General features: G+C 39.9%; 1 protein-coding gene across 1 annotated transcript in view; it reads left to right on the plus strand.

Moving 5' to 3' along the window:
- Positions 1-12,546, plus strand: part of snx29 (sorting nexin 29) — a 172,215-nt gene that overhangs the window by 109,854 nt on the left and 49,815 nt on the right. The window contains exons 17-18 of the mRNA XM_034119891.1: positions 69-124; positions 537-618. Coding sequence (XP_033975782.1) covers positions 69-124; positions 537-618 — 138 coding nt within the window. The remainder of the gene's footprint in view (positions 1-68; positions 125-536; positions 619-12,546) is intronic.

The following is a 12,546-nucleotide window of genomic DNA, read 5'->3' on the forward strand; positions in this document are numbered from 1 at the left end:
CCTCCCCCGGCTCGAGACAGCATGTGTGATTGTCTCTCTTTTTGTTTTCAACCTTTTTTATTTTGCAGGTTCCAGGTGATTTAAGCCAGACGTCAGATGACCCCAGCCTGTCAGATTTTGAGACGTAAGAACATTTTTATTTTCTCCCCTGTCCCTCATTCTATCTTTTCCCCACTCTTCCTCCAACCTTGTCTCTTGCATATTGCAAACGTTACCTCCAAACCATGTAAAACATCTGTTCTCTCTGCATAATTGTGTCTAGAAGTTCTTCTTTCTCACCTGTGAACAAAACACTGTTTGATTTCTCACATCATCTGTTCTCCTCTGATCATGACTGCATTAGATTTTGAGGAGTTTTACCAGAGTGAGCTTTGATTTGCTGTCGCTGTCCAAGCACACACACTTTTTGATGTTTACTGTGATAATGATAATGATGATGATGATGATGATGATGATGATGATGATGATGATGATGATGATGATGATGATGATGATGATGACAGAAGTGAGGACTGTTTGTTGTTTGTTTCACTCAGGGCTCATCGGGCTCTCATCAACGTTTGGATCCCTTCTGTGTTCCTGCAGGGCCGCGCTGCAAACGCCTACCACGTCTACCAGGTACACTCAGACGCTTTAACAGACTCTAATATCCTCTGTTCACCTGGAGAAAGTAAACATTGCTCTACTCCACATTTAGTTATACTTGCTAATGATCAGAGATGGCAAAAATAGACACCTCCTTTACTCAAGTAGAAGTACAGATACTCGTGTTTAAAAATACTCTGGTGAAAGTAGAAGTACTGACTAAACTTCTTTACTCAAGTAAAAGTAAAGAGGGCTTTGAAATGTACTTCAGTAAAAAGTACCCATAACTAGCAGCTGTTTTAAAGAGTACCTGACCTCCCTTTATATTAATAGAACAATAATGTCATTGTTAGCTAATGAATGTTTCCATGCTGAACAACGGCAACATGACAACGTTTTCATTGGTCCCTCTTCTTTAGAGAAGACCAGGAAATGATGGATACACGGATCGTGTTCAAATCAATAGGCACGCAATGACTCTAAATAATAATGATCACGCCACCAAACACACATTCAAACTAAAGGAACCAGCCTGTTTGGAAAATGTAAGAAGTAGAAAGTACAGGTATTTGTGTTCAAAATGTAAGAAGTAGAAAGTACAGGTATTTGTGTTCAACATGTAAGAAGTAGAAAGTACAGGTATTTGTGTTCAACATGTAAGAAGTAGAAAGTACAGGTATTTGTGTTCAAAATGTAAGAAGTAGAAAGTACAGGTATTTGGGTTCAACATGTGAGAAGTAGAAAGTACAGGTATTTGTGTTCAACATGTAAGAAGTAGAAAGTACAGGTATTTGAGTTCAACATGTAAGAAGTAGAAAGTACAGGTATTTGAGTTCAACATGTAAGAAGTAGAAAGTACAGGTATTTGGGTTCAACATGTAAGAAGTAGAAAGTACAGGTATTTGGGTTCAACATGTAAGAAGTAGAAAGTACAGGTATTTGGGTTCAACATGTAAGAAGTAGAAAGTACAGGTATTTGAGTTCAACATGTAAGAAGTAGAAAGTACAGGTATTTGGGTTCAACATGTAAGAAGTAGAAAGTACAGGTATTTGTGTTCAACATGTAAGAAGTAGAAAGTACAGGTATTTGAGTTCAACATGTAAGAAGTAGAAAGTACAGGTATTTGTGTTCAAAATGTAAGAAGTAGAAAGTACAGGTATTTGTGTTCAACATGTAAGAAGTAGAAAGTACAGGTATTTGAGTTCAACATGTAAGAAGTAGAAAGTACAGGTATTTGTGTTCAACATGTAAGAAGTAGAAAGTACAGGTATTTGGGTTCAACATGTAAGAAGTAGAAAGTACAGGTATTTGGGTTCAACATGTAAGAAGTAGAAAGTACAGGTATTTGTGTTCAACATGTAAGAAGTAGAAAGTACAGGTATTTGGGTTCAACATGTAAGAAGTAGAAAGTACAGGTATTTGTGTTCAAAATGTAAGAAGTAGAAAGTACAGGTATTTGGGTTCAACATGTAAGAAGTAGAAAGTACAGGTATTTGGGTTCAACATGTAAGAAGTAGAAAGTACAGGTGTTTGTGTTCAAAATGTAAGAAGTCAAAGTAAAAAGTGGTCAGAAAAATAAGTGGTGGAGTAAAGTACTGATACCAGAAAAATATACTTAAGTACAGTAACGAAGTATTAGTACTCCACTATTTCCACCTCTGCTACTGATATATGTGAGATCTTTACCCAGAGGAAGCCGATGAAAACAAAGTGTTTTTTGCGATCAATTTGTTCGAGTTGAGCCAAACAACAGAGGGATGGAGTTACAAGTTCATTAAGCCAAAGAGTGAAGGAACAAATGAGCAAGCTCTGGAATAATTAAACATGAGAGTTTGCATTAATACCTCATTATGGGCGTTCATTAGCATTGTTGCATTCAAGCCTTATTTCTCCCACTCAGCTCTGCTCAAGTGAACATGACTGAGACAAACCTGTTTTCAGCCATGCTCGCAGAAAGTGATTTTAGTGTCTGCTGGTTGGTCGGTACTCTGCTTTGGTCCAGACTGCAATATCTGAACAGAATTCTGATGGATTGCCATGAAATTCGGTGCATATATCAATGGTTTCCAGAGGATAAATGCTTATGAGTTTGGTGTATTTCTGACTTTCCCTTTTGTGCCACCTGGCGGTCAAAGTTTCCAGTCATCTCAATGTACAGTCGATTTTTTTTGTCATAATTACGTTTTGGTAGTCTTTGACCTTTCTTCTACCTCCATTGATAATGGGACATTTGTTGTTTTGTGGAATTCCTTTTTTCCTTAACTATTGCATTGTGTTGCTGCAGATTAACAGTGATGTTTTCCAAAGAGTAGATCAATTATGATTAATTGATTTGATTTAATAAAGCAGTGTCATTGAGATTAAGATCCATTTTCCATGTGAGACCTTAGGACATGTAGCATTTGAGAGTGTGGAAGAGAAACTGCCTCTGGAGAGAACACAAGGATTTTAGCATTTGCAGACCATTTACATGCACACAAATAATAGGGCCTCTTTAATAGAGCATATGGTATTCACACCGTAGCACAGCTCCACTTGTGTAAAGCACCTTTGGAAGTGTTGAGGTGTTGGGAAGTGAACTTGAGAGCGGTTTGAATTTCTGCTTCTCGTTGTTTCTGACAAGCTATGAAGCAAAGTCAACAACAGCCACTCATTCCCTCTGTGGCTGTTTACACACACACACACACACACACACACACACACACACACACACACACACACACACACACACACACACACACACACACACACACACACACACACACACACACACACACACACACACACACACAGGCGCAGGCATTTAGTTCCATGGTTCTGCTTTGTGAGACAGACAGAGAAACACACACACTGTGGCACACACACATAGTGATGCCAACATATAACATTCACTCGATGGAATACACAGAGACACATGCACACAGACATAAGAACACACACACACACACACACACACACACACACACACACACACACACACACACACACACACACACACACACACACACACACACACACACACACACACACACACACACACACACACACACACACACACACACACACACACACACACACACACACACACACACACACACACAGTACTGCTATCTGCTCAGTAGCCAGGAGGTTCAGCTGTAGCGTTAGTGAGGGTTTCGATGCGGAGACAGGTGACTCTTCCTCAGCTCTGTCTGATGCTCAGGACTCGGCTCACCTTATACATAACAAATGTAAATTCACAACGCGGTGCTCGAGCTGAGAGCTGTCCGACATCTTTTGTATAAGAGTACAGTATCTCCGGGATGGAAGGAAGCACGACAATGACAAATGAGTTGCATTGTTTTAATCCCTCCTGTCACATCTTCAAGCCACTTTTAGTGTTTCATTGAAAAGCAGACACTGATGAATCAAACATAGACTGTCTATAAGAAGTGGATAGCAACCATGATGTCCCCCATTGGTTTGTGGATTTCCGTTTTGAAGCCTTCATTTTGGCATTTTTAGCTACGCCATCTTGTTTGTGGTCAATGCCGCCATCTTGGATTGGTGCCCAATGTACTGTATCATAATGTACTTAGTCGATATTGTAGTGGCCGAGGGCTTTAATCCAAAATGACATATACCTTTGTTTACTTTGCAGCAGCGACGTGCAGTCAGTGGAGGCAGGGGAGGCAGAGCCTCCCCTGTCATACTCCAATGTAACGGAAAAACAATTAAAGAAAAACTAAATAATAATAATAATAAAATGTCTCCACTGATCTTGTGTAAATGTGATTTATGTATGATTCCAATCGCATTTTATAGTCAAAATCAGCAAATTTGCCGAGCTCCGCTACGGGAGCGATGAGAAGTGAGGCAGGCACGAGCACTGCCTCTCGTAAGCCCACAGTAACTTGCTGGAGCGCGGGCACTAATTTAGCGCGGCCACTTATTTTGTGAGCGCGCTCAAGCCATTTACTGTGGGGTGAGGTGAGGCACAGATGAGCTCTGCCTCAATTCAGAAAGTGTCACCCCACAGAAACTGGCTGGAAAGCGGGCCCTAAGCGCATGCCTGTTCCCATCTCACTGTAGGTCACCAATGTAATGTTTGTAGATCCCTTTATTACATTTATCCTCGCCATCCATAGTCTCTAAATAACTTATTTCACGTATATATGATATTTAGGCTCGTTGGTCTCATCATACAACGGCAAATCACCAGGAGAGGCAGCCATAACCTCTGCCGCACTGAAGGGGGCGCACGTGAGCCCACAGGTTCTTGTTGCTACTGTAATTCTACCGCAAACAACAAAGAAACTAGACTTTTGAAACTACAGGAAGATAAGCAGGACTTTTACAAAACAGTAATAGAGATTGTTGTCCAGAAGGATAGCATGGACTTATATTCAAGTCAAGGTAAGACCACAACTGTAATGAAAATGGGATCTTACTTAGAAAGAACAATCCAATATTTAGATTTTGGGTATCCTTTTGTTGATCGGTCTGTTTAAAATTAATCATAGCATCAGACTAAAAAAGCTTTTGAAAATAACAGAATATTTCGATTAAGGTCAAAATAGGCTATAATATTTGTAAATCTGACTCTGAAAGAGTCAGTGCCTCACCAGCCATGAACCTCACCGCACGTCACTGCTTTGCAGGTAACCCAAATTGAAAAATTGAAAAATTTAATTGGTTTATATTTATCAAATATGTAAATGTTTTGATAAAAGAGGCATTCATACTTGTGTATTTGCCTTCACAAGAATGTAAAACAGTGTTATTTCCGTATACCTGGGTAAGAAAATCTACTTTTCAGAACACCATTGAGTTTTTAAACACTGAACAATGAAAAAGATACTCAAATTAAAGTCTTCTTCAGGGTTCATAGATAATGCTTTATCTGAGAAAACCCTACACTTTTCACACGAATTAGAAATGATAACAGTTTGGTTAAACATATGTGCAGTACATTACAGTGTGCAGTTATCTAACTCGCTTCAGGCACCAATCAGCATCCACCTGCAGATTCCTTCTCTTTGATCGACTCCACCATCGAACGTGAACATTTCCCATGTGCCTCGTTTCTCGCTCTCAGTGAGACTGCTGTCCAGCCCTGGAGCTGCGATAAAGCGCTGCCCATCTGGTGCTTTGGAAACTTCCTTGAGCTATATTCGTCTTAATGGCTCCCTGTGGAAGTGGCTTTTGTTCTTAGACAGGCTGGCCAAGGTTACGGGAGTCATTGTAGTTAAGGTGAGGTTGTTGTTGTGATTTAACACCGATCCAACAGTCCTTAAGACCATGAGAGTATCACGAAAAGAAGGAAAGGGTCTCTTTTAAAAATACCCTCCAGCCGGTGCATATGGACTTTTTCTTTTTTTCTCCATGTTTTTCTCATTTTCTTACTCACACACACCCACGCATATGCTTTCAAAATTGAACCAATGATGAGAGAAATGAGCCGAAGCCGAAGCTAGAGATGGTTTTGGGAGAGAAAATGAGATTTCAGAAGCAGGAGATTTCAGTCAGGTCAAAGCAACCTTTTGGTTAAAAAATAAGAACTCTCAAAGCTCCATGTTGCTGCTGAACTCACCGAGAGAGGAGGAAGGTGTGTTCATTAATCAGTAATGGATAACATGGAGATTCCATATTTTTGATAACAACCAATAAACCCTTTAAAGTCATTGTCCAAAACACGACTTAAACACACATGTACCCACACCACTATCACCTAAGAGAGGTAACTGTATTCAATTACATTACATACATAAGTAATCAGATTACTGTTATTAAAAAAAGAATAGAGATTACTAGCACACTGATCAACTGAAACGTTGACTTTAATTAAATGTATTATATGCTTTTGATTACTGTATTAAGCTTAAACCGCATTTGTAAAGTATTATTGTTTCTACATTTTTTATATGAAATATCTTAGTTTCTTCTTTTCCAAGGTGTGTAAATTACACACACGTAGTAAAAAACATCTTATTGTTATTTATTTTCTCTTGTATCTATTTGCATTGCATTTTTAAAAGTAACCCTCCCAACCCCGCCCTTAATGTCTGCTTTAGGATTTAGGAATGGGAACGTCAGTTGGTCTTCAATTTGGTCTATACTGAAATATAACAACTGTTGGATGTATTGGCATGAAATGTGGTACAGACATCCATGTTGCCCTCTGGATTATTCTATTCAAAGATCCTCGTGAATGGAGTCAGTAGCGCAACCATCTGGTCAATGTTTACACTTTAGTAATCCAAAAGTAACGGAAAAATATCACGTCTATTACTCAGATTACGTGACTGATTACATTTCTTGACATGTAACTAGTTATTGTAACGGATTACATTTTTAAAGTTACCCTCCCATCCCTGGCCTTAATGTCTGCTTCCTACTTCCCTCTCTTTCCCTCCTGCATCGTTCCCTCTTTTTTCTGACTCCCTCTGCCAGATTGCACGCCATAATGGCACCGCTATCACTGCTTGTACTCCATTTCCTTTCTTTGCATTTCTTCTGAGCTACTTTCCTCTCCCAGCTTTTCTGAAATGACTTCCATCAGAAGCCCAGTACGGCTGCTGGGATGGATGACGTGAGACAGACAGATATGGAGAGTGAGAGACTGATGGATCGGCTCCATTATCAGGCGGCTTTTGCTCTTTGTGTCACTCCGAGCCTCTGGGCTTTTATTCCCCTTCTGAACTCATCATGAGAGCATTATATCGGCCGTGGCAAATCAGTGCCTCCCTCCCACACAAACAGCAACAATAAGATGGCTATCACTGGAGGAGGTAAAGAAGCGTCCATTGCACCGCCAACAAACACAAGGACTGGCTTGGTGCTGCCAGGACGGTCTGTGTTTTCATTACCTGTGATTTAGGCTGGCTTTGTGCTCGTGAAAGAGCATCAGTCAGAGGATGTGTGTGTGTGTGTGTGTGTGTGTGTGTGTGTGTGTGTGTGTGTGTGTGTGTGTGTGTGTGTGTGTGGTGTGTGTGTGTGTGTGGTGTGTGTGTGTGTGTGTGTGTGTGTGTGTGTGTGTGTGTGTGTGTGTGTGTGTGTGTGTGTGTGTGTGTGTGTGTGTGTGTGTGTGTGTGTGTGTGTGTGTGTGTGTGTGTGTGTGTGTGTTTTGACGTCTTTTATACATATGTGTACCCGGTGTGTCCCAGCAGCCGTACTGGGCTTCTGATGGAAGTCATTTCAGAAAAGCTGGGAGAGGAAAGTAGCTCCGAAGAAATGCAAAGAAAGGAAATGGAGTACAAGCAGTGATAGCGGTGCCATTATGGCGTGCAATCTGGCAGAGGGAGTCAGAAAAAGAGGGAACGATGCAGGAGGGAAAGAGAGGGAAGTAGGAAGCAGACATTAAGGCCAGGGATGGGAGGGTAACTTTAAAAATGTAATCCGTTACAATAACTAGTTACATGTCAAGAAATGTAATCAGTAACGTAATCTGAGTAATAGACGTGATATTTTTCCGTTACTTTTGGATTACTAAAGTGTAAACATTGACCAGATGGTTGCGCTACTGACTCATTCACGAGGATCTTTGAATAGAATAATCCAGAGGGCAACATAGGAGTCTGTACCACATTTCATGCCAATACATCCAACAGTTGTTATATTTCAGTATAGACCAAATTGAAGACCAACTGACGTTCCCATTCCTAAATCCTAAAGCAGACATTTAGGGCGGGGTTGGGAGGGTTACTTTAAAAAATGCAATGCAAATAGATACATGAGAAAATAAATAACAATAAGATGTTTTTTACTAAGTGTGTGTAACTGATTGTTTCTGATTGCAACTTTCTGTGGGTCCGCCGCAAATCTGTATCCGCTCGTTGTAGGGATTGCCCACAGTATTGAGTATGTAAGTCGCTTTGGATAAAAGCGTCTAACAAGTATCATGTAATGTCTAACAAGTAACATGTAATGTTGTAGCCCCGTTTTAAAAGATGTGGGTACGGAGCAAAAGAGAAAGGGTTTTATTATCTGACGCTGCGTGAGTACCCTGACACACCGGGGACACATATGTATAAAAGACATCAAAAAGTAGAAAAACTTAGTAAACTTTTAAAATGATCCACTAATTTGCTTAATGGCCACAATAGCATTGGTTGACATTTGCTGCTATCAAACAAACTATCAAATCACATTCACTTCTCAACGCTGTAAGGCCCCCGGTTGTAATTTTACAACAATTGGCACATCCCAACCACCAGATGTTGACTTTTCAAATCTTTTATCGTTCATTCATCGTATTTCAGAAGAGCAGCGTGTGCCAATGAAGTCCGTGAAAGTTCTTAGATAGTGTCTGAAGTTCGGAGACTCTTCTCCTTCATCCTGATATTTGGCTCAAGGTGTTTTACATTTTTCTCGTCAGACAGTGAAGGGCACCCCCGCTGAGAGGCTGCTGCTGCGCTGCTGTCTGATGGGAGTTTTCAGGTCGTTGATTACTCGCTGTCATACCTGTGGAGTTACAGCAGCGGGGGGGGAAACACACTTTGTACATTAACTGACACCGTCAAAGCTATGATAAAGTTCTGTTTGCTAACAGAGAAGAAATCCAGTTAATAGTGATTATGAATTGACTTATCTGTAGTTGTGCATTCTATTATAGCGTCTTTGAATACATTCACAAGTTGCATGAAGTTTGATCTCCTGCTAAATGCTGATTTAGGGCGTCAATAACAAGTAATGTCTTCACTCCTTAGTTTACACAAGAAGAAGGTAAACTGATATATTAAGAGCTTTTAAAGGCTTGATAATAACACACACACATGTACCCTCCCCACTCTGAATTATGACGTATATTTCAGATTTTTTTAAATGCAAAAAAAGAGTGATTTTCAAATACAAATAGACGAGTATGCCTTTGTTATTGTTCATTCCTTTGTGTCAGATTCAAGGTCATGAATGCACCTGCAGGCAGAGTTAGTTTTATAGTAATCTTTTGTTACTTTCCTACAAACTCTAGAACAAAACAAGAGTTGGTGTTTGTTGGAACAGGGTTTTAATGAGCATTTTTTTGTTCTTGTTGAGTTTGAATAAAATACGTGAGACGATGATTAGGAAGTACAATTACTATTGTCTGACTGGAGTTTTTCGGCTTCGAGTATAACTTATTAAATGGATGTTTTGTCCAATAATACATTGTAATATTTTCCCAAATCCAAGTCGTTTTGAATTATGATATATTATTTCTAACCTGCATCACAAAGACTTGTGCCAAAGGAGTGGAAACATTAGCATGTCCAGCCATATGTTGGATGTCAATGGGATTTTTAGCTGATAAATACTATCATTCCTGCAATACTGATTGTTTTGGGAATAAATGCAGATTTTTAACCGTTCCCACTGAAAACAAAAGCCAAATGTTACAGTTTGTTTCTGCCAGTGGAAAAGAGGCTACACATACACACTGCTAACATGCCAGTGATGTTGTGGCCGCATGAAGTGGAAAGAAAAGTCACCTTGATCTTTTCCTCCTTAATGACTCGGCTGGCAACAGCTCCAAATGTTATTTAAGAGTTTTGGTCCAACAAACTCATTGTGTTCGCTGCTTCTTTCATGGGTTTATCCGCTCATCATCATCCATCTCTCTAACCTTGCTACGATCCTCTCCTTTTCTTCATTCACCCTTGTTCCTTTTTTATCAATCAGTCTTTCCTCTTTTCACCCAATTTTCTTCTTTGTGCTCTCTGCCATTTTTTCCAATCTACTCCTAATTACTTTCCATTCTTGGACAGGTTGGGAGGGTGTAGTTGCTTTCAGAGGATGAGTTCCAGGGCAAAAAAAGTGCTGATTGACAATAATAAATCACACATATGTCAAGAAATGTAAGTGTGTAGTGTGTTGTGTGCATGTAAATGGTCTGTAAAGGCTGAGGTGCTGATAGACTAAGGAGCGAGACATCTCTAAGCTGTTGACCAATCACAACAGAGCCGGCCAGCGAACCAATCAGAGCAGACTGGGCTCTGGTTTCAGACAGAGGATGAAAAGGGCAGAATGAGAAAAATAAAGAGCTTTTTGAACATTAAAGCATGAAAACACGTCACAGTAGACGCACTAAATTCATATATACCTGAAAATGCGCAAATATGTGCCCTTGAAGAACTGTTTACTACAAAGACCTGTTTTGTCCATTGATGTACGCCAAAAAACTCCATCTAAGTATTAATCCCTTATGCAATGCAGAGTAAATAAAGAGTGTGTAAATGTAGAAATAGCAGCATGGCAATCTTGAAAACCAGCCCCTCTGATCCACTCACCATCTGTGTTATATATGCATTGAGAGACGTATGTGCATATATTCCAAATGAGCACTTTTCGATCAGTAAAAAGTTAAGCGTTTAATTTCCACACAAAGTCAGAAGCTAACTGCAAACTTCTCACAGGTTTTAATTATGCTAATAAGACCATACAATGTCTTTGTAACTTTCCACATTATTTCCCTCTATATGCCCTTCAAACTTCATCATTATTTCTATAGAACTGAACGGCATCAAGAGATACTGCAGGTTCAAATGTGCGCCGGGTCCTCTGCATTTTTAAAAAGTATTATCTTTTCTGCATATGCTTGACTTCATGCATAGTCCATTACTTTTAAATGTAGCTGTTTGCATACTGTGAGATGGGGAACAAATCATAGAGGGTCCCAATTAATAGCAGTTACATAAAACCATCTTCCCTGTGCCTCCCAAAGCCTTTAATATGCACCGTATGAAACCACATAAATCAGTCACTCAATGAATAATTGAGACGTCCTCGTTGACACTCTTTCAGATGTGCCTGCAACGGACTGCCGCCCATCCCGGGGAAAATGCAATATGGGAAATGTGTTGGCACCTTTAATTTCTATATTAGCCATTGGGTATGGTCGGGGTTAGCCGCGGAGACTTCTGGAAGCTTTACTTCAGTGTGAGTGGCTCTGATCACGGCGCTCAGACGCGTTGTGATGGGGCTGCTTTAGCTATGCAGATGAGATAATACATCCATATGTATTAATCTGAACTAGTGCGGGGAGTGTGTGTTGCATTCAAAGACGGATAGATGTTCGGTTTTTAATGCTGATCATCTTGTGTGTTGGAATCTGAGTGTGTGAGCGGCGTGTGAGTGATTATGGTTATGATAATGGCTGGTTGGTGACAGAAAGAGATAAGTATTACGTTGATGACGTTAATGATGAATGTTTTATGATGATGATGATAATTACAATCGTTGTCTTGGTCTTACATCCATCAGTCATAGATTAAAAACCCTCGGGATGAGGCTGCTTTCACTGACACGCTGCAGAGCCAGAACCGTATCCACTTCAGCGTCATTTACATTCGATTTCCATTTTTAGGCACTTAAGTCAGTGCTCTTATCCAGAGCGATTCACAGTGGGGAGGTTGTGCTTCAGTGATAAATGCCACTTAAACAAGATGCTTAGCTGTTGATGGACATGTGGTGGAAATTGCAAAGTTTAAAACTGTGACGTTATGGCTGGAGGGGGACGACGCAATAAGAGGCTGGATATTATCATGCTATACAATCCAATATACCTGCAATGTCAAGTCATCTTAAGGGGACAAAAATGATACAATTCATGAATAAAACACAATCAATCGAACCAATTTTGTTTATATAGCCCAATATAAAACAAATATATGTACAGCATAGACCCTATTAGTGTAGAAGGATACAATTCCCCAACAATATAAGGCAACATTGGGAGATATATGGAAAATGGAAAACTTGTATAGGGACATTTAGACAGACAGTATGAGAACAAAGTGTTTTTTGGACATCAAAGCATTAGAAACCCAATATAAAAGTATTAACCTGAAAATAGGCAGTCGTATCTCCTATAGAAATTCTGAAATAAAACTGCTTTTATACGCGCTAAAACCAATATATCTGTGATAGCTTACTGTTTACTGGCCTGGAGACACAGTTTTACACACACTTTGAATACATTGCTCGAACAGCACAACACAAGCCTA

This window comes from Trematomus bernacchii, unplaced genomic scaffold (assembly GCF_902827165.1).
Source record: "Trematomus bernacchii unplaced genomic scaffold, fTreBer1.1, whole genome shotgun sequence".
NCBI classification, from domain to species: domain Eukaryota; kingdom Metazoa; phylum Chordata; class Actinopteri; order Perciformes; family Nototheniidae; genus Trematomus; species Trematomus bernacchii.